The 23191-nt window shown below is 48.5% G+C and overlaps 1 protein-coding gene across 9 annotated transcripts in view; it reads left to right on the top strand.

The window, feature by feature from the left end:
• The window catches only part of DGKZ (diacylglycerol kinase zeta), a 207778-nt gene that overhangs the window by 161913 nt on the left and 22674 nt on the right, over positions 1-23191 (top strand). For all 9 annotated transcript variants that reach the window (XR_012219693.1, XR_012219691.1, XR_012219692.1 and 6 more), the window contains 8 exons: positions 59-154; positions 492-574; positions 2460-2520; positions 2813-2926; positions 14210-14350; positions 14482-14560; positions 21028-21083; positions 21162-21224. Coding sequence is in view for 6 of the 9 variants with exons in the window: in XM_073541684.1 (XP_073397785.1) it covers positions 59-154; positions 492-574; positions 2460-2520; positions 2813-2926; positions 14210-14350; positions 14482-14560; positions 21028-21083; positions 21162-21224 (693 nt within the window). In the remaining 3 variants the exon portion in view is untranslated. The remainder of the gene's footprint in view (positions 1-58; positions 155-491; positions 575-2459; positions 2521-2812; positions 2927-14209; positions 14351-14481; positions 14561-21027; positions 21084-21161; positions 21225-23191) is intronic.

The raw sequence follows: 23191 nt of genomic DNA, 5'->3' as shown, positions 1-23191 counted from the left end.
CGGCTCCCTCGTTTGGAGCGCTGTTACTTGAATAACTGTAATACTTTTGGTCCTTTAGGAGCCCAGGATGCGACCGTTCATCATCAGACCCGCTCCGTGCCCTCTCATGAAACCTGTGTTGGTATTCGTCAACCCAAAAAGTGGAGGAAATCAAGTGAGGAGCCTTATTCTGCCATCGCAGTACCCCCATTTTCCTGTCTGCCAAATCCTTTTTTAAAAATCCTCTTGGGTCATTGTGAATTACCGGTGTGGGTTCCCTCATTCGGGACCCCTACCTGTCTCCCCAGGGTAGAGGTAGCGACTACAAAATCTTTGGTTTTGACCTGGTATTGATTTCACTTTACTTTTAATTCTGTGGGGTCCCGGAGCTGAGACCACCACCGATATTGGTATACGATTGGCCAAGCTGTGGGGTAATGTCAGTCCGGGTGAATAATGTGTGCTGTTGGGGGGCGCTGTCTGATGTATTTGGTGTCTATCCCCCCCAATAGGGTGTGAAGATCCTTCAGTCCTTCATGTGGTATCTGAATCCGCGGCAAGTGTTTGACCTCAGTCAGGGTGGTCCTAAGGATGCGTGAGTACACAGATTCGACTATTGCATATCCTTTTCTTACCACCATGTTTAAGTGACTGTCCTTTAATATTGATGGGTAATTTGTAAGGGACTTTTACCTTTTGTGGGGCACAAGGAATTTTTCTATGGAGTGAATATTAGATGTGATGGAGCGATGCAGGAGCATCACGTGTGGTTTGGTCACAATAGATGCTCTGCAGCTCTCTGGGGATTGGGTCTGATCCGCTATTCTGCTCACCAACCACCTCCCCGTTATATAATGAGCTGTTCACCCCTCTGACAACATTTCTTCAGGGTGTGATTTCACTTCCAACTATAGAAATAGGTATTGCTCACTTTACTGCAAAAATAACATATGACTCAGGCGCCTCTGCGGATAAGCGCTGGGTGTATGTGCCGCATGCTCGGCCACGTGACTTCTGGAGGAAGTGTATGTCCCTTTCTGGGTGGAAAGCTCTAGATTGGGGTCACATACCTGCCCGAGATCCATCTCTGCTTTCCTTTACCCTTTCAAGACCATCAGGGGGGTTAAACGTTTTATACTCAGAGCAAAATTGAATTTCCCTTATTTTCTATTGTCAGAATTCTTTCAAGGAGATGGTGCCGGGGTAGAATAGGCTAAAATTCGCTGTCTGGGGTGATTATTATGTTCTGATTGATAGGGATGTAATAATGCCGCAGCACCAGATTCCCATACATCATGTCTTGGTCCGTGTAGATATGGACAAGATTTTTATTTTTATTGTTTTGATATTTGTATTCTAAGAGGCATTCCCAGAACATAAAATGTTCCCCTATCCATAGGATATGAGTCTACTTACTGAGCTCTTGGCGTCTAATTCCTGGGTCCCCAGCTATCATAAGAATGGGGCGCCGGTAACCTGGAACCAGGCTACTAGGAGAAAGCCGAACACTGCGCTCTGATATTTCTGTCATCAGTCCCGTAGACAATGGAGTGGAAGTCAACTATGCACAACTCTGCTCTATAGAGGATGGTGAAGTTCTCCGGATCCAGATCCCCCTTCTCAGGAGGGGGAGTATATGATATATTTTTTTGACAAGTAGGACTCTCCGCCGGCTTGCGTGCCGAAGCAGACGGTTTCGCTCACTTGGAAGTATCTAAAGAAAATTCGATTAATAGGGTAATCCGGCTCCGTTCATCTCATCGGAAGGTGATGTCACCTGTCCGATTTATTCAGATGCGGAACAGATTGGAGCCACTTTACTCATTTAAATAGGATTTTTTTTTTTACATTTTTATTCTTGTACTGTTCCCAATCAGAGCTGAAACATTGAGGTTAAGATGTAGTCACATAATAGGCGCCCACACACAAAGCCGTGAAGTCTGTATGGTATAAAGGCACGCAGCCAGTACAGGTGATGAAGCAAACAGGTTTATATGCAGAAAATTGGAGAAATTTGTGGTAAAACCACGGGGCAATTATTGCCTGGAAGATCTTGACTTCATAGCCCAAACTGTGTTGTGTCCGGGCGCTGTTATGGCTCCTGATATGAGCAGAGTGCAGCCGTGTGCGCACACGTGTTTTCTTGCATCCTTAGCCTATGGTGTCAGGGTTATACTGGGAGTTACAATATCTGGATGGTGCCCCAGGTTTTGCCCCCAGTCCGGGGTATCATTGGTCAGTCTGCACCATGTGGTAGATCCGAGTAATGTGGCTTGTGTCTCATGTTGTATCTCGGCCCAGTTGATGTCACAGAGCTGCAAAACCGCACACAACCTGATGACGGCGTCGGTGATATTTGTTTAAAACCCCCAAAAAATCAACTATGGTTTTATAATGTTGAATAACTTTGTAAATATGGATACCGTACTCCTGTATCATGCTGGTTTGGTCTCACATCCACCCCGTTGTATCTCCGGCAGGTTAGAGATGTTTCGGAAAGTTCCCTCGTTGCGTATCCTGGCGTGTGGAGGTGACGGCACGGTGAGTCCAGTGTTTCTCTCTGATTTAGGGGGCGTTGGTCAGGGACGTCGTCTGCTGTGGACCATCTTTTTTTCTTCCTCCGGATATATCTATGATTCAGGCCGGTAAATGTTGCCGGACAGACGGACTGTGAGAAAGACACTTCCGGATCCGCCTCATCTGCCTTGTGCTCCTGGATAAATCACCATTTACAATCAGTATCCTTCATTTTAGCGAGAAATTGAAGCCACCACTACATTATTATGTCCATACGTTTAGAAAATAAATATTTTTATTTTGTTTATTTTTCCAGGTTGGCTGGATTCTCTCAGTATTGGATCAGCTGCACCTTTTTCCTCCTCCACCTGTCGCCATCCTCCCTCTCGGCACCGGAAATGACCTCGCTCGGACACTCAACTGGGGTGGGGTAAGTTTTCTCCACAATCAGAGCTGACTTTAAAGAGTGATCGGCATTTAAACTTTTAAAGATTTAAAATTTTCAAAAATCTTATTTACTTGCCTCTTGTGTACCTCCTGCTGCCTGCATGACTTAGTATCACCGCTGCAGCCAATCACTGGCTGATGTTTTCATACCAACTAACTCCACATGATCACTGAACCCAGTGATCAACTTAGACAGTGTTCAGACCAACCGCTATTTCAGTCACCTGACCGCTGCATCCGATCACAAAGCCCAGTGATCAGATGACCGTGAATGGGATGATGCCTTCCGAGAACACTGAAGCAGCCTGCACTGGAGTGATGTGGGTTCACCCTGGCGTACATACTTGCATTTGTTATTTTATTTCGTTATCTGCCATCATGGCTTTTTTATGTTGTCCCATATCTTTTATGGAGGTTAAGGTTTTGGAGATTAAAGTTTAAAAATGGATCATCCCTTTAATTATATCTTCCCATCTTGAGCACGTATGGCATATCTACTAGATGGTGCCATCTCAATCTTTAGGATCTGCCTCTATCATAAGACGCAGGCCGAGTGTCTGCTATAAATGGCTGCCAGTGACCGCGCTTGCAAACTTATAGATTAGGACTGATCTCAGGAGATCCGTGATACCCAGTAATTGGCTTATGATCAGGAAACACTTCTAACAAAAAGGGATTGTCCAGTTTGCAGCATCCTTTTAAGACCAAGTCCTTTGTGCTTTAGGTTGAGTTGTGGTCACGCTTTTCATGAGTCCTGGATCATTAATCGCTCGACGTTCTCCTATGTGTTGGAATCAAAATAGGAGAGCGGAGGGGGCGCTCCTGGTGTGATACCCGGTGGTCAAATAGAGTAGGTTAGGAACAAAGTACACTAACCTGCCGTGGTTATGCTGCCTGCATAACCACGTTTGCAGAGCTTGCGGTGCTTATCGTGCACCATTCGTCATCCTGGCTTCCAGGTTCCAAGGTTAGCCCGTCACAAGGGGCATCACGTGATGCTGATATCACCACAGGTCCTCCGTCTGTCCTCCGTCGTCCAGGTCTTGCAGGATGGTTGGAAGCCTGCTGGGTCCGTGCTGCACCAAGCCGCTCACCCAGAAGGGTGTAAAATACAAGGAAAGAGAAGTACGGCTGATTAGGGCGCTCAGACCAAGACAGACACTTGTTTTGGATGGAAAAGAAACTTCTTTACTTGGTCATTATGTCCTCACAAAGCTTTTCTCCTTCGCCTCATTGGGGGACACAGGTACTGTGGGTGTATGCTTCTGCCGCCTGGAGGCTGACACTAAGTTAAAAAAAGAGGTTAGCTCCTCCTCCGCCGTATACACCTTCGCCCCAGTTGCAGGCGGAATCAGTTTTTGCTTAGTATCCATTGGAGGCACACACATCTGGTCTTTTTTCCAGACTCTGTCATTTTTTCCATGAAGATAAGATGAGGGAAAAGGATCCTATTGAAAGGGTCCGATTTTCCCCAAACCAACAACGGGCGAGCACGTGCGAGTGTCGCCTCCACGTATCCTTTCCCACTACGTGGGACATGATGCCGGACTGAGCCCTGACCACCCTAAGGTAGTGAAACCCTAGGCTGTACAGAGGCCTGCGAACAGTCCGTGCGGCCCCCACTGCATCACCAATGCCGGACAGCGGTGATGGAAGGTGGCGGACAGTCCCTCTCCTCATCCCCTATAAGGGAAGATGGAGCTAGAGTGCCTGCACTGTCCGTAAACTTTTTTTCGGCCCCCCTTACCTGAGGATGAAGATGGACGTCGAGGGGTGAGGTATGGAAGGAGGTGGGCTGGGAGGGCTACTGCGGACCTCCGTGATCGGTGCCCCTGGCGCCGTTCTTAGGCATTCCCGGGCTCCCTGGCTGCGCCACATAGAGTGGCATGCGGCGGCGCAGGCTCCTGGCCCGATGTCCGGCGGTCCCGCCCTGAGTCCCGGCGCAGGCCGGAAATTTAGTCCCAGGTTTTTCCTGGAGCTAGGCTGTGGGCGGAAGTCCTGCCCCCCGTGACGCGGCCACTTCTGGCGGACCCGCCCATCGGAGCCTCGGGCGGACGGCAAAATTTATACCCCGGCTTCTACCAGGGACTAGGCCGCGGACGTAAGTTTGCTAACAGTAGATCCACCCATGTCACGCTTGGCCTCTAGGACCCTGTTATCCATACCTAGTGGGTCCTCTATCAAGGATCCCACTGACCTCCTCATAGAGAGCCTGGCTCGCTCAGTATTTGAGGCATCAGGTTCAGCACTCTCCCCCTCATTTGCGGCAACCTGGGTAGCAAAGGCCATGATGGCTTGGTCAGAATCATTGAACAGAGCCCTGCATGGTATGGACCTACCAGCAGAGGTATCAGAGATCGCAAATCACATCACTTTGGCCGGGGACTACCTAATTAACCCCTTCACTACCAAGGGTGGTTTGCACGTTAACTACCGGGCCAATTTTTACAATTCTGACCACTGTACCTTTATGAGGTCATAACTCTGGAACGCTTCTATGGATCCCGGTGATTCTGACATTGTTTTCTCGTGACATATTGTACTTCATGTTAGTGGTAAAATTGCATTCAAATAACTTGCGTTTATTTGTGAAAAAAACGGAAATTTGGCGAAAATTTTGAAAATTTCGCAATTTTCCAACTTTGAATTTTTATGCCCTTAAATCACAGCGATACGGCACACAAAAAACTTAATACATAACATTTCCCACATGTTTACTTTACATCAGCACAGTTTTGGAACCAAAATTTTTTTTTGTTAGGAAGTTATAAGGGTTAAAAATTGACCAGCGATTTCTCATTTTTGCAACACCATTTTATTTTTAGGGACCACTTCACATTTGAAGCCACTTTGAGGGGTCTATATGATAGAAAATACCCAAAAGTGACACCAATCTAAAAACTGCACCCCTTAAGGTGCTTAAAACCACATTCAAGAAGTTTATTAACCCTTTAGGTGCGTCACAGGAATTTTTTGAATATTAAAAAAAAAATGAACATTTTAACTTTTTTTCACAAAAAAAATACTTCAGGTTCAATTTTCTTTATTTTACCAAGGGTAACAGGAGAAATTGGACTGCAAGACTTATTGTGCAATTTGTCCTGAGTACGCTGATACCTGATATGTGGGGGGGAACCACTGTTTCGGCGCATGGCAGAGCTCAGAATGGAAGGAGCGCCGTTTGACTTTTTCAATGCAAAATTGGCTGGAATTCAGATCGGACGCCATGTCACGTTTGGCGAGCCCCTGATGTACCTAAACAGTGGAAACCCCCCCAAGTGACCCCATTTTGGAAACTAGACCCCCCAAGGAACTTATCTAGATATGTGGTGAGAACTTTGAACCCACAAGGGCTTCACAGATGTTTATAACGTACAGCGGTACAATTAAAAAAATCATATTTTTTCCACAAAAATGATCTTTTCACCCCCAATTTTTATTTTTCCAAGGGTAACAGGACCCTAAAAGTTATTGTGCAATTTGTCCTGAGTACGCTGATACCCCATATGTGGGTGTAAATGACTATTTGGGCGCATAGCAGAGCTCGGAAGGGAAGCAGCGCCATTTGACGTTTTTGGCTAGAATTGAGATCGGACACCATGTCGCGATTGGAAAACCCCTGATGTACCAAAACAGTGGAAACCCCCCACAAATGACACCATTTTGGAATCTAGACCCCCCAACGAACTTATCTAGATGTGTGGTGAGAACTTTGAACCCCCAAGGGCTTCACAGAAGTTTATAACGTACAGCAGTACAATTAAAAAATCATATTTTTTCCACAAAAATGATCTTTTCACCCTCAATTCTTATTTTTCCAAAAGTAACAGGACCCTAAAAGTTATTGTGCAATTTGTCCTGAGTGCGCTGATACCCCACATGTGGGGGTAAACCACTATTTGGGCGTATGGCAGAGCTCGGAAGGGAAGCAGCGCCATTTGACGTTTTTGGCTGGAATTGAGATCGGACACCATGTCGCGTTAGGAAAGCCCCTGATGTACCAAAACAGTAGAAACCCCCCACAAATGACACCATTTTGGAAACTAGACCCCCCAAGGAACTTATCTAGATGTGTGGTGAGCACTTTGAACCCCCCAGTGCTTCACTGAAGTTTATAACGTCCGGGCGTGAAAATAAAAAAATCGTATTTTTTCCACAAACATGATATTTTAGTCCCCATTTTTTTATTTTCCCAAGGGTAACAGGAGAAATTGGACCCCAAAAGTTGTTGTCCAATTTGTCCTGAGTACGCTGATACCTCATATGTGGGAGAAAACTACTGTATGGGCACACGTCGGGGCTCGGAAGGGAAGTAGTGACGTTTTGGAATGCAGACTTTGATGGAATGGTCTGCGGGTGTCATGTTGCGTTTGGAGAGCCCCTGATGTACCTAAATAGTGGAAACCCCCCACAAGTGACCCCATTTTGGAAACTAGACCCCCTAATGAACTTATCTAGATGTGTGGTGAGCACTTTGAACCCCCCAGTGCTTCACAGAAGTTTATAACGACCGGGCGTGAAAATAAAAATATCGTATTTTTTCAACAAACATCATCTTTTAGTCCCCATTTTTTTTATTTTCCCAAGGGTAACAGGAGAAATTGGACCCCAAAAGTTGTTGTCCAATTTGTCCTGAGTACGCTGATACCTCATATGTGGGAGAAAACTACTGTATGGGCACACGTCGGGGCTCGGAAGGGAAGTAGTGACGTTTTGGAATGCAGACTTTGATGGATTGGTATGCGGGTGTCATATGCGTTTGGAGAGCCCCTAATGTACCTAAACTATTGAAACTCCCCACAAGTGACGCCATTTTGGAAACTAGACCCCCCACCGAGCTTATCTAGATGTGTGGAGAGCACTTTGAACCCCCAAGTGCTTCACAGAAGTTTATAACGCCTGGGCGTGAAAATAAAAAAAACATTTTTTTCCGCAAAATTATATTTTTGCCCCCAATTTTTTATTTTCCTAAGGGTAACAGGAGAAATTGGACCCCAAAAGTTGTTTTGTAATTTGTCCTGAGTAGGCTGATACCCTACATGTGGGGGTAAAACACTGTTTGGGCACATGGCAGAGCTTGGAAGGGAAGGAGCACCATTTGACTTTTTCAACGCAGAATTGGCTGGAATTGAGATCAGACGCCATGTTGCCTTTGGAGAGCACCTGATGTGCCCAAACAGTGGAAACCCCCAATTATAACTCCAACCTGAACCTCAACACACCCCTAACCCTAATCTGAGCCCTAGCCCTAACCCTAGCCCTAACCCTAGCCCTAACCCTAACCCTAGCCCTAACCCTAACCCTAGCCCTAACCCTAACCCTAGCCCTAACCCTAACCCTAGCCCTAACCCTAACCCTAACCCTAGCCCTAACCCTAGCCCTAACCCTAACCCTAGCCCTAACCCTAACCCTAGCCCTAACCCTAGCCCTAACCCTAACCCTACCCTAACCCTAACCCTAGCGGGAAAATGGAAATAAATACATTTTCTTTTAGTTTTATTATTTTTCCCTAACTAAGGGGGTGATAACGGGGGGTTTGATTTACGATTTATGGCGGTTTTTATGTTTGGCGGCTGTCGCACGCTAAAAGACGCTTTTTATTGTAAAAATAGTTTTTGCATCACCACATATTGTGAGCTATAATTTTTCCGTATTTTGACCCACCGAGTCATGTGAGGTCTTATTTTTTGCGGGACGAGTTGACGTTTTTATTGGTACCATTTTCGGGCACGTGACATTTTTTGATCGCTTTTTATTCCTATTTTTGGGACGCAGAATGAACAAAAACCAGCGTTTCATGAATTTCTTTTGGGGGGTGCGTTTACACCGTTCCGCGTGCGGTAAAATTGATAACGCGTTTTTATTCTTCGGGTCAGTACGGTTACAGCGATACCTCATTTAGGTCGTTTTTTTTATGTTTTGTCGGTTTTTTGCAATGAAAACTATTTTATATAAAAAATAATTATTTTTGTATCGCTTTATTCTGCGAGCTATAACTTTTTTATTTTTTTGCGGATGATGCTGTATGGTGGATCGTTTTTTGCGGGACAAGATGACGTTTTCAGCGGTACCATGCATATTTATATGCGTCTTTTTGATCGCGCGTTATTGCACTTTTTGTTCGGTGGTATGATAATAAATCATTATTTTTTGCTTCGTTTTTTATTTTTATTTTTTAAGGGGTTCGCTAAAGGGGTTAACTAATGGGACAGTTTTATAGGGCAGGTCATTACGGACGCGGCGATACCAAATATGTGTACTTTTATTGTTTTTGTTTTTTTTTATTTTGAAAAAATGGATTTATTGGGGAATATTTTTTTTTTTTTTACTGATTTATTTAGCGATTTTTTTTTTTTTTTTTTTTAATTATTTTTAACACTTTTTTTTTTTATTTTTTTTTTTTTACTTTATTACCTTGTCCCAGGTGGGACATCACTGTCCTGTGACAGATCGCTGATCTGTCACATCACAGATCACTGTGACAGATCAGCGATCTGTCACAGGCACTGCTGCAGACTTCCTCATGCCTGCGCTTTGCAGGCAGTGAGGAAGTCAGCTCCCTGCAGGCCCCTGAAGGCCCCCGTCGCCATCTTGGATCCGGGGGCCTGTAGGGAAAGAGCCCCCCGCAGCAGCGCTGCACATTGCGCTGCCGTGGGGGGCTCAGGGAAGCACGGAGGGAGCCCCCTCCCTGCCGATGCTTCCCTTTAACCCCCGGTACACCGCGATCGCGTTTGATCGCGGTGTGCAAGGGGTTAACGTGTCGGGGGCGGTCCGTGACCGCCCCTGACACATTGTGCCGGGTGTCAGCTATGATAATTAGCTGACACTCGGCCGCGATCAGCGGCGCTCACCACGTGGGCGCCGCTGATCGCGATGACGTAATATTCCGTCCATGGTAATTAGGTCCATGGTCACATGGACGGAATATTACGTCAATTGTAGGTCAGGAGTTAATGCATCTCTGAATGCGGCCAACAGTGCGGCTCTCGCTGCGGCGAATGCAATCTCCATTAGGAGGGCTTTATGGTTGAGGACATGGCGGGCAGACACAACTTCCAAGAAATCCCTGACTTTCTTGCCTTATCAGAGCGGTCGTCTGTTCGGGGAGAAGTTGGATCTGCTCATCTCTGATTCCATAGGTGGAGAGAGCAGTTTCCTCCCTCAACAAAGGGTTAAGCAGCCGTCTCGCCACCAACCTCAGACACTGTTTCAGGCCTTTTGCAACCCCGAGTGGGCTGCAGCGGCCAATCCCGCCGCTTCAGGTCGCCCCACCAGGACAGGGACCGGCAGGTCTCGTATAGAGCCAACCCATTGGGGAGAATGCGTACCCACCAGCCCAGATCAAGAGGACCTAGGTCCCAGAGATCTGCAGCTAAATGACTTGAGGCAGTCTCAAGGCGACTTCAGCAAGGTAGGCGGCCTGCTTTGGTTTCGCCACGCCTGGCTCTCCGTCTCACATGACACATGGGTAACGGAGCTGGTGTCCTCTGGGTACAAGATAGAATTCTATCAAATACTCCCCACCCCCAAGACGGTTTTTTCTTTCCCCTCCTCCCAAAGTAATTGCCCGAGCAAGGGCTTTACTCAAGGCCATAAAATTACTCCAGCACAACGGAGTCATTGTTCCCGTTCCGGAGAGCGAAAAATATCAGGGGTACTACTCCAACCTGTTCACGGTGCCCAAAAAGGATGGGGCCGTCAGGCCCATTCTGGACCTAAAGCTCCTAAACAAGTTTATCAGGATCAGACATTTCCGGATAGAGTCTCTCCATTCAGTCATATCTGCCATGGGGCGGGGAGAATACTTGGCTTCTATCGACATCCAAGATGCCTACCTACACATCCCCATTTTTCCCCCCGCACCAAAGGTTCCTGCGCTTCGCCATCAACGGCCTACACTTTCAGTTCGCAGCACTGCCCTTCGAGTTCACCACCGCTCCCAGGGTATTCACAAAGGTCATGGCAGTTGTCATGGCCACCCTGCACTCCCATGGCATAGTTGTCTTTCCTTATTTAGACAACCTCTTGGTCAAAGGCCCTTCCTTTCGGGCATGCGAGGAGAGTGTCAGCATCACGCTAGATACTCTTTCCCGCTTAGGATGGTTGGTCAATCTGGAAAAGTCATCCCCTGTGCCAGCTCAGAGGATCTCCTTCTTAGGAATGATCTTCTGCAGTTCCCGAGGGTTGGTAATTCTCCCCCAGGACAAGGCCTTAGCTCTCCGGCAGGGAGTCCGGAAGCTGCGCCAACCGGTTCCTCATACCATCCGCTTCTGCATGAGGATCCTAGTAAAGATGGTGGCAGCGATGGAGGCAATTCCATTTGCCCAGTTCCATCTTCGCCCGCTGCAGCACGCCCTGTTATCCGTATGGGACAAGAACACATTCTCTCTCGATTACCGGTGCTGGTTGCCCACGCAGGTCACACAGGCACTCGGGTGGTGGACAGCCAGTGCCTCACTTCTCCAGGGCAAGCCCTTTCCCCCAGACCATTGGTTGGTGGTGACAACCGACGCCAGCCTCCTCAGCTGGGGAGCGGTTTTTCGCCACCAGACGAACCAGGGACGGTGGTCACCGCAGGAGGCACGCCTCCCAATCAACTTGTTAGAAATATGGGCAATCCAGCTAGCTCTGCGACAGTTTCATCCCCTTCTAGCAGACCGGCCCGTTCGGATTCAGTCAGACAACGCGCTGTGGCTTACATAAATCATCAGGGGGGCACCCGCAGCAGGCCAGCCATGCGCGAGGTAGGGCATGTGCTTCATTGGGCCGAGAGAAACCACTCGGCGATATCGGCAGTCCACATCCCGGGTGTGGAGAACTGGGCGGCAGACTTCCTCAGCCGGCAGGGTCTCGCATCCGGGGAATGGTCACTTCACCCCGAAATCTTCCAGCAGATTTGCCAACGTTGGGGGACGCCGAATGTGGACCTAATGGCCTCCAAAGTGAGCGCCAAGGTACCTGCATTCGTCGCTCGTTCCCGGTATCCGCAGGCAATTGCAGTGGATGCGCTGGTTCTGCCATGGAACCAGTTTCGCCTCCCATACCTATTTCCCCCGTTGCCACTACCTCCGAGGGTCATCAAGAAGATCAAGGCGGAAGCGGTGCCAGCGATTCTGCTGGCCCCAGATTGGCCTCGTCGGGCATGGTATGCAGACCTAGTACAGGTACTTGCCGACGTTCCTTGGCACCTGCCAGAGCGCCAAGACCTACTGTCCCAGGGCCCGATATACCACCCGAACTCAGGGGCCCTGTGTTTGATGGCTTGGCCTTTGAATCCTGGATTCTAACCCAGGCTGGGTTCGGCCGCAATGTGGTCGCTACAATGGTTAGCGCCCGGAAGCCGGCCTCAGCACGTATTTATCATCACACCTGGAAGGTTTTTTTCACATGGTGTCGGAACCATGGTTGTTCGCCACTGAGATTTTCTATTCCCAACATCTTGGCTTTTCTCCAGTCTGGCCTAGACTTAGGCTTGGCCCCAAGTTCCCTCAGGAGACATATATCGGCCTTATCCGTTCTGTTCCAGCGCAGGATTGCTACCAATCTGCAGGTGAAGACCTTCATTCAGGGGGTCTCCCACTTTGTACCTCCTTATAGGGCACCCCTGGACGCTTGAGACCTTAACCTGGTCCTAAGTGTCCTACATGAGGCTCCATTTGAACCGTTACAGGAGGTCTCTTTAGCCTACATTTCTTGGAAGGTAGCATCTTGTGGCAATAACGTCAATCAGGCGGGTCTCAGAGCTGGCAGCTCTATCCTGCCGAGCTCCGTTTCTGGTCTTCCACAAAGATAAGGTGGTTCTCAGACCAGCCCCTCCTTTTCTGCCGGTTGTCTCCTCGTTCCACATTAATGAGGATATTGTCCTGCCCTCTTTTTGTCCAGCACCGGTACACCATGTGGAAAAGGCTCTTCATACGTTGGACCTGGTGAGAGCTCTCAGGAGTTAATGAGGCGAAGGAGAAACAGGGATTTTTGTGATAAACTCACCGTAAAATCCTTTTCTCCGAGACGCTCATTGGGGGACACAGCACCCACCCTGATAGCCAAGTTGGCTTCTGTTTTGTTTAATGAATATACTTTTTTTTGAATGATATTAGGGTGCTGTCTTTTCTAGACAGGTTGTTACCTGCATTAAGGTTGATGTTGTCTGATTTTTGTTTGATCTCCTACTGCTTTTGTACCAAACTGATTCCGCCCGCAACCGGGGCGAGGGTGTATACGGCGGAGGAGGAGCTAACCTCTTTTTTTCACTTAGTGTCAGCTTCCAAGTGACAGTAGCATACACCCACAGTCCTGTGTCCCCCAATGAGCGTCTCGGAGAAAAGGATTTTACAGTGAGTTTATCACAAAAATCCATGTTTTCGCGGTGAATCCGCCTTCATCAGGTAATCACCAGTGTAACAAACAAGGGGTATTTAAAGGGAGCTAATCAATGATCTCATTTGGACATTTAACCAATTCCCAGCTTGAAATCAAATGGGCTGATAACCCATTTTTTTTTTCCCTTTATAAAAATATTTTTAAAAACATTTCTGCTGATGTAGCAACAAACAGCTGAGAGATTAAAATTACATATTAAAAAGCTAAGAGTTTATTTATTTTTTTAATTTCCTCAGAGAGCCTAAATGAAAAAAATTATTTTTTCCCTTTAGGACATTTAGGGTGTGCGCACACGCTGCGGATTCTGCTGCGGATCCGCAGCGGTTTTGGCTCTGCGGGTCCGCAGCAGATTCTGCTGCGTTGTACAGTACCTTTATTTGTTGCTACATCAGCAGAAATGTTTTTAAAAATATTTTTATAAAGGGAAAAAAAAAGAAAAAAAACCTTAACATTTTTTTAGTCTTTTATAATTCTTAACGTTCATTTGCCCTTTATTTGTATTGTTTTTTTTATTGTGTCTTAGATGTAGTAAATACACTTCTACCTATTTAATACCCCATTATCCTGAATTGAAACATTCTCTTTTCTCAGCCAGCTATTGTATGCAGTTATCAGCCCCTTTGATGTCAAGCTGGGAAGGGGTTAAATGTCCAAATGAGATCATTGATTAGCTCCCTTTAAATACCCCTTGTTTGTCACACTGGTCATCACCTGATGAAGGTGTATTCACCGCCGAAAAGCTTTGTGAGGACATAATGGCCTTCATCCTGCACCGTGTTGTGTGCTGGAACGAGAGCTGCGATTCCACAGATTAAGCTTTGCTTTATTCTTTCTTTTCTTTTGAAGTTTTGGATTCATTGTTCTGCATGTGCCACGTTTTCTCTAGGGTTACACAGATGAGCCCCTCTCTAAAATCCTGAGCCACGTGGAGGAGGGAACCGTGGTCCAGCTCGACCGGTGGAATTTAGAAGTGGATCGAAACCTTGAAGCCTGCGAAGAGGACCGAGGAGAAGGAGCAACCGATAAAGTGAGTGATGCAGGATAGAGGCCGGGTTACTAAAAACTAGTATGTGGGAATCTGTCAGCCCAACGTATATGTACAGACTGCTATCCCCTATGGAAATCCTAGAGTTTAACCTTCTGCCTCTTTTCCTGCAGCTGCCTCTAGATGTGTTCAATAATTATTTCAGCCTGGGATTTGACGCTCGTGTCACCTTGGAATTCCACGAGTCTAGAGGTAATTCACCATTATGTGCATGGTGTGTGAGTGATGGATGCAGTCGGAGATTTTATGTTCACCGGTGGTCCACAACCTTTTTTTACCATGAGAGCCACATTTTGCTCTGAGAAACAGACGAAGCCACAGTCTGTGTTAAAAAATTATAATTCTAAAAAATATCAGATATTAAATGGTTGTCACTTGTGGTTCTTCTCGTTATTTTGGGTCAGAGGGCGAGTGTATTATTATTATTTTATGCTCTATTCAGATTTCATATATCCATTGAAAAACGTGGGCCAGTCATATCAACTTTAGAAACGGACGGTCCATATAGTGGCCGGTGCAGGAACGGCCTGCTTAAATATATGCACTAGTCAGGCCTGTAAATCGGACCAAACGACGGCGTGCTGACATTTATTACACCGCACATGGGCTGATATCTGGCAATGCACAGGCAAAAAACAAGTTAATTTCAGCGTCCGTTATAAGACATCTGCATACGACGGTTCCAGCATGGACCATGATTTTTCGGACTGATCCCTGGACTCTTGGTCTGTACTCATCTGCCTCATAGGCATATATGGCACTGTTAATTTGGGGAGAGGAGACCAGCAGTCAGTCCTTAAATCATAGGTTCTGACCGTGATACATGTGTCTGAATGAGGCTTTAGCCCAAATTCAGCCATCTTCACTTCCCGTGATGCACAGAGTAACCGTGGGTCTCCCGAACTCAACAGCCTCATAGGAATATACATATCTCCCAGCTACGAAAGATAAGACTGAGGGACCCGTACTGCGGTGATGCCAAGTCAGGTCCCTAACCTCACCCCTCTCTATATGCACCACACGGAAATATTGCTCCCAGTGAAGCCAGTTAGTGTTCCCATCGTACAGCATGGTGCGATTTTCATGGTCTCCACAATGTCCCCACGTACAGTATGATGTCTCCACAGTGCGCACGCACAGCTCTGCTACATCAACACACCTTGAATGTGCCCTGCTCCTCGTGTCTGCTGACAGCCATTGGATCTTTCCGCCACTGTTCAGTCTATGCAGAAACTGAGTATCCTGCCAGGACCTTTGTCATGTGAGAATGAAATCCACTGTGAGAAAAGCACAATGCGGATGTTGTGTTTTTGTTTGTTGTTGTTACTTAATAACCAGTCGCCAATTTAAATATTTATTTTTTTCTGGACGTCTTATCAAAATATTATGGACACATTGGAAAACAATAATAAGTCATTATTTATTATTCATTAATGAATCATTCTGATTATCAGTGTTCTGTGTCTGGAGCCCATAATTCTGATATGATATTGCTGCTGTAATGGTCTGAATTTCCCCACGGTGGGACGATTAAAGGATTATCTTATCTTATCTTAAGAGGCATCAGCTGCAGTCACTGAAAAATAATGATAACTTTATAATCAAAATGATCTATATAAGTTTCTTCAGCCATAGAAATAATCACGGATGCCTTAAAAAAAAAAAAAAAAAAAAAAAAATAATAGTAATTTACGGACAGGGCAGAAAAGTGGCCCTTTTTTCAGGCTGTCCTGGAATTTCTGGACTGTTGGAAACATTGATTCCAAGCACCAAAAGGCCTGACAGTCTGTTCAGCCTCTGCATAGACTGAGTGGTGGAGGAGGATGTGAGTGGCAATAACCGTGCAGGCAGTGATTGGCAGTAACCGCCCCGCGCAGCTACTGAGTGGCAGTAACGGCCCGCGCAGCCAGTGAGTGGTCAGTAACGGCCCTGCGCAGCCAGTGATTGGCCAGTAACGGCCCCACGCAGCCAGTGATTGGCAGTAACGGCCCCACGCAGCCAGTGATTGGCAGTAACGGCCCCACGCAGCCAGTGAGTGGCAGTAACGGCCCGCGCAGCCAGTGAGTGGTCAGTAACGGCCCGCGCAGCCAGTGAGTGGTCAGTAACGGCCCCGCGCAGCCAGTGAGTGGTCAGTAACGGCCCCGCGCAGCCAGTGAGTGGCAGTAACGGCCCCGCGCAGCCAGTGAGTGGCAGTAACGGCCCCGCGCAGCCAGTGAGTGGCAGTAACGGCCCCGCGCAGCCAGTGAGTGGCAGTAACGGCCCCGCGCAGCCAGTGAGTGGCAGTAACGGCCCCGCGCAGCCAGTGAGTGGCAGTAACGGCCCCGCGCAGCCAGTGAGTGGCAGTAACGGCCCCGCGCAGCCAGTGAGTGGCAGTAACGGCCCCGCGCAGCCAGTGAGTGGCAGTAACGGCCCCGCGCAGCCAGTGAGTGGCAGTAACGGCCCCGCGCAGCCAGTGAGTGGCAGTAACGGCCCCGCGCAGCCAGTGAGTGGCAGTAACGGCCCCGCGCAGCCAGTGAGTGGCAGTAACGGCCCCGCGCAGCCAGTGAGTGGCAGTAACGGCCCCGCGCAGCCAGTGAGTGGCAGTAACGGCCCCGCGCAGCCAGTGAGTGGCAGTAACGGCCCCGCGCAGCCAGTGAGTGGCAGTAACGGCCCCGCGCAGCCAGTGAGTGGCAGTAACGGCCCCGCGCAGCCAGTGAGTGGCAGTAACGGCCCCGCGCAGCCAGTGAGTGGCAGTAACGGCCCCGCGCAGCCAGTGAGTGGCAGTAACGGCCCCGCGCAGCCAGTGAGTGGCAGTAACGGCCCCGCGCAGCCAGTGAGTGGCAGTAACGGCCCCGCGCAGCCAGTGAGTGGCAGTAACGGCCCCGCGCAGCCAGTGAGTGGCAGTAACGGCCCCGCGCAGCCAGTGAGTGGCAGTAACGGCCCCGCGCAGCCAGTGAGTGGCAGTAACGGCCCCGCGCAGCCAGTGAGTGGCAGTAACGGCCCCGCGCAGCCAGTGAGTGGCAGTAACGGCCCCGCGCAGCCAGTGAGTGGCAGTAACGGCCCCGCGCAGCCAGTGAGTGGCAGTAACGGCCCCGCGCAGCCAGTGAGTGGCAGTAACGGCCCCGCGCAGCCAGTGAGTGGCAGTAACGGCCCCGCGCAGCCAGTGAGTGGCAGTAACGGCCCCGCGCAGCCAGTGAGTGGCAGTAACGGCCCCGCGCAGCCAGTGAGTGGCAGTAACGGCCCCGCGCAGCCAGTGAGTGGCAGTAACGGCCCCGCGCAGCCAGTGAGTGGCAGTAACGGCCCCGCGCAGCCAGTGAGTGGCAGTAACGGCCCCGCGCAGCCAGTGAGTGGCAGTAACGGCCCCGCGCAGCCAGTGAGTGGCAGTAACGGCCCCGCGCAGCCAGTGAGTGGCAGTAACGGCCCCGCGCAGCCAGTGAGTGGCAGTAACGGCCCCGCGCAGCCAGTGAGTGGCAGTAACGGCCCCGCGCAGCCAGTGAGTGGCAGTAACGGCCCCGCGCAGCCAGTGAGTGGCAGTAACGGCCCCGCGCAGCCAGTGAGTGGCAGTAACGGCCCCGCGCAGCCAGTGAGTGGCAGTAACGGCCCCGCGCAGCCAGTGAGTGGCAGTAACGGCCCCGCGCAGCCAGTGAGTGGCAGTAACGGCCCCGCGCAGGCATTGAGTGGCAGTAACCGCCCTGCACAGGCATTGAGTGGCAGTAACCGCCCCGCGCAGCCAGTGAGTGGCAGTAACCGCTCCTCGCAATGTAATGATAATCTGTGCTCTCATCTCACTCTGCTGCAATGCTGAGGGGAATCACCAGTAAGGAGGAGGCAGCCTTAACTTCTTCAAAGCTCGTCTTCCTCCTGCACTTCGTCCTGCTTCTGGCTGTCTGCTTTACACTGCAATAATGCACTGATTAAGCAGATACCCACATGCTACGGGATGGGGATCCCTGATGTAGACTATGCATGTAGCTTGTATGTGACAATAGGGGGCACCATAACTAGAATGTGACAGTAGGGGGTGTCCCATAACTAGTATGTGACAGTAGGGGGCACCATAACTAGTATGTGACAGTAGGGGGCACCATAACTAGTATGTGACAGTAGGGGGCGCCATAACTAGTATGTGACAGTAGCGGGCGCCATAACTAGTATGTGACAGTAGGGGGCACCATAACTAGTATGTGACAGTAGGGGGTGTCCCATAACTAGTATGTGACAGTAGGGGGCACCATAACTAGTATGTGACAGTAGGGGGCACCATAACTAGTATGTGACAGTAGGGGGCGCCATAACTAGTATGTGACAGTAGCGGGAGCCATAACTAGTATGTGACAGTAGCGGGCGCCATAACTAGTATGTGACAGTAGAGGGCGCCATAACTAGTATGTGACAGTTGAGGGCTCCATAACTAGTATGTGACAGTAGTGGGCGCCATAACTAGTATGTGACAGTAGGGGGCTCCATAACTAGTATGTGACAGTTGAGGGCTCCATTACTAGTATGTGACAGTAGTGGGCGCCATAACTAGTATGTGACAGTAGTGGGCGCCATAACTAGTATGTGACAGTAGGGGGCGCCATAACTAGTATGTGACAGTAGGGGGCGCCATAACTAGTATGTGACAGTAGGGGGCGCCATAACTAGTATGTGACAGTAGGGGGCGCCATAACTAGTATGTGACAGTAGGGGGCGCCATAACTAGTATGTGACAGTAGGGGGCACCATAACTAGTATGTGACAGTAGGGGGCTCCATAACTAGTATGTGACAGTAGGGGGCGCCATAACTAGTATGTGACAGTAGGGGGCGCCATAACTAGTATGTGACAGTAGGGGGCTCCATAACTAGTATGTGACAGTAGGGGGCGCCATAGCTAGTATGTGACAGTAGGGGGCTCCATAACTAGTATGTGACAGTAGGGGGCTCCATAACTAGTATGTGACAGTAGGGGGCGCCATAGCTAGTATGTGACAGTAGGGGGCTCCATAACTAGTATGTGACAGTAGGGGGCTCCATAACTAGTATGTGACAGTAGGGGGCGCCATAGCTAGTATGTGACAGTAGGGGGCTCCATAACTAGTATGTGACAGTAGGGGGCTCCATAACTAGTATGTGACAGTAGGGGGCTCCATAACTAGTATGTGACAGTAGGGGGCTCCATAACTAGTATGTGACAGTAGGGGGCTCCATAACTAGTATGTGACAGTAGGGGGCGCCATAACTAGTATGTGACAGTAGGGGGCGCCATAACTAGTATGTGACAGTAGGGGGCGCCATAACTAGTATGTGACAGTAGGGGGCGCCATAGCTAGTATGTGACAGTAGGGGGCTCCATAACTAGTATGTGAGAGTAGGGGGCTCCATAACTAGTATGTGACAGTAGGGGGCGCCATAACTAGTATGTGACAGTAGGGGGCGCCATAACTAGTATGTGACAGTAGGGGGCGCCATAACTAGTATGTGACAGTAGGGGGCGCCATAACTAGTATGTGACAGTAGGGGGCGCCATAACTAGTATGTGACAGTAGGGGGCGCCATAACTAGTATGTGACAGTAGGGGGCGCCATAACTAGTATGTGACAGTAGGGGGCGCCATAGCTAGTATGTGACAGTAGGGGGCGCCATAGCTAGTATGTGACAGTAGGGGGCGCCATAACTAGTATGTGACAGTAGGGGGCGCCATAGCTAGTATGTGACAGTAGGGGGCGCCATAGCTAGTATGTGACAGTAGGGGGCGCCATAACTAGAATGTGACAGTAGGGGGCGCCATAACTAGAATGTGACAGTAGGGGGCGCCATAACTAGTGTGTGACAGTAGAGGGCTCCATAACTAGTGTGTGACAGTAGGGGGCGCCATAACTAGTATGTAACAGTAGGGGGTGTCCCATAACTAGTATGTGACAGTAGGGGGCGCCATAACTAGAATGTGACAGTAGGGGGGCGCCATAACTAGAATGTGACAGTAGGGGGCTCCATAACTAGTATGTGACAGTAGTGGGGCGCCATAACTAGTATGTGACAGTTGAGGGCTCCATAACTAGTATGTGACAGTAGGGGGGGCGCCATAACTAGTATGTGACAGTAGAGGGCTCCATAACTAGTATGTGACAGTAGGGGGCGCCATAACTAGTATGTGACAGTAGGGGGCGCCATAACTAGAATGTGACAGTAGGGGGCGCCATAACTAGAATGTGACAGTAGGGGGCGCCATAACTAGAATGTGACAGTAGGGGGCGCCATAACTAGAATGTGACAGTAGGGGGCGCCATAACTAGAATGTGACAGTAGGGGGCGCCATAACTAGAATGTGACAGTAGGGGGCGCCATAACTAGAATGTGACAGTAGGGGGCGCCATAACTAGAATGTGACAGTAGGGGGCGCCATAACTAGAATGTGACAGTAGGGGGCGCCATAACTAGAATGTGACAGTAGGGGGCGCCATAACTAGAATGTGACAGTAGGGGGCGCCATAACTAGAATGTGACAGTAGGGGGCGCCATAACTACAGTCTGACATTAGGGGGCGGCATAACTAGTACATAACAGGAGTTTTATTTTATTATTGAATTATTGCAAAAAAAATCTGTGTGTCACTTTGATGAGACGTGGACGTGTAATACATACATCAGCTTTCTGCAGAAAATCTTTGACTGGTTTTTGGTGTTTTTCTCTCTGCAGAGGCGAACCCCGAGAAGTTTAACAGCCGTTTTCGCAATAAGATGTTCTATGCCGGAGTGAGTCTATCTGTTCATATGGTTCAGTTTTACTCATGTCCTGCAAGTTCTTACCAGCTTTACCCTCTTTCCACCCAGACCGCATTCTCTGACTTTTTGACCGGCAGCTCCCGAGATTTGGCCAAACACATCCGAGTTGTTGTGAGTCGCCTGATCGTTTCTTGTACTGTGCATTGGCTTATATTAATAGTCTTTTAAGGGGCAGCTTCAACAGTATTCTACCCCAGAGCTGCACTCACTATTGTGCTGGTGCAGTCACTGTGTACATACATTACATTACTGATCCTGAGTTACCTCCTGTATTATACTCCAGAGCTGCACTCACTATTCTGCTGGTGCAGTCACTGTGTACATACATTACATTACTGATCCTGAGTTACATCTTGTATTATACCCCAGAGCTGCACTCACTATTCTGCTGGTGCAGTCACTGTGTACATACATTACTAATCCTGAGTTACATCCTGTTTTATACCCCAGAGCTGCACTCACTATTCTGCTGGTGCAGTCACTGTGTACATACATTACATTACTGATCCTGAGTTACATCCTGCATTATACCCCAGAGCTGCACTCACTATTCTGCTGGTGCAGTCACTGTGTACATACATTACATTACTGATCCTGAGTTACATCTTGTATTATACCCCAGAGCTGCACTCACTATTCTGCTGGTGCAGTCACTGTGTACATACATTACATTACTGATCCTGAGTTACCTCCTGTATTATACTCCAGAGCTGTACTCACTATTCTGCTGGGGCAGTCACTGTGTACATACATTACATTACTGATCCTGAGTTACATCCTGTATTATGCTCCAGAGCTGCACTCACTATTCTGCTGGTGCAGTCACTGTGTACATACATTACTGATCCTGAGTTACCTCCTGTATTATACCCCAGAGCTGCACTCACTATTCTGCTGGTGCAGTCACTGTGTACATACATTACATTACTGATCCTGAGTTACATCCTGTATTATACCCCAGAGCTGCACTCACTATTCTGCTGGTGCAGTCACTGTGTACATACATTACTGATCCTGAGTTACAGCCTGTATTATACCCCAGAGCTTCACTGACTAGTCTGCTGGTGCAGTCACTGTGTACATACATTACATTACTGATCCTGAGTTACCTCCTGTATTATACCCCAGAGCTGCACTCACTATTCTGCTGGTGCAGTCACTGTGTACATGCATTACATTACTGATCCTGAGTTACATCCTGTATTATACTCCAGAGCTGCACTCAGTATTCTGCTGGTGCAGTCATTGTGTACATACATTACTGATCCTGAGTTACATCCTGTATTATACTCCAGAGCTGCACTCACTATTCTGCTGGTGCAGTCACTGTGTGCATACATTACATTAGTGATCCTGAGTTACCTCCTGTATTATACCCCAGAGCTGCACTCACTATTCTGCTGGTGCAGTCAATGTGTACATACATTACTGATCCTGAGTTACTGTACATCCTGTATTATACCCCAGAGCTGCACTCACTATTCTGCTGGTGCAGTCACTGTGTACATACATTACTGATCCTGAGTTACTGTACATCCTGTATTATACCCCAGAGCTGCACTCACTATTCTGCTGGTGCTGTCACTGTGTACATACATACATTGCTGATCCTGAGTTACATCCTGTATTATACCCCAGAGCTGCACTCACTATTCTGCTGGTGCAGTCACTGTGTACATACATTACATTACTGATCCTGAGTTACATCCTGTATTATACTCCAGAGCTGAACTCACTATTCTACTGGTGCAGTCACTGCGTACATACATTACTGATCCTGAGTTACATCCTGTTTTATACTCCAGAGCTGAACTCACTATTCTACTGGTGCAGTCACTGCGTACATACATTACAGTACTGATCCTGAGTTACATCCTGTATTATACCCCAGAGCTGCACTCACTATTCTGCTGGTGCAGTCACTCTGTACATACATTACATTACTGATCCTGAGTTACCTCCTGTATTATACTCCAGAGCTGCCCTCACTATTCTGCTGGTGCAGTCACTGTGTACATACATTACTGATCCTGAGTTACATCCTGTATTATACCCCAGAGCTGCACTCACTATTCTGC

Source organism: Dendrobates tinctorius, unplaced genomic scaffold (genome assembly GCF_039654945.1).
Source record: "Dendrobates tinctorius isolate UK_male_01 unplaced genomic scaffold, ASM3965494v1 ptg000124l, whole genome shotgun sequence".
Lineage (NCBI taxonomy): Eukaryota > Metazoa > Chordata > Amphibia > Anura > Dendrobatidae > Dendrobates > Dendrobates tinctorius.
This window is presented reverse-complemented; position numbering and strand designations above follow the sequence as displayed.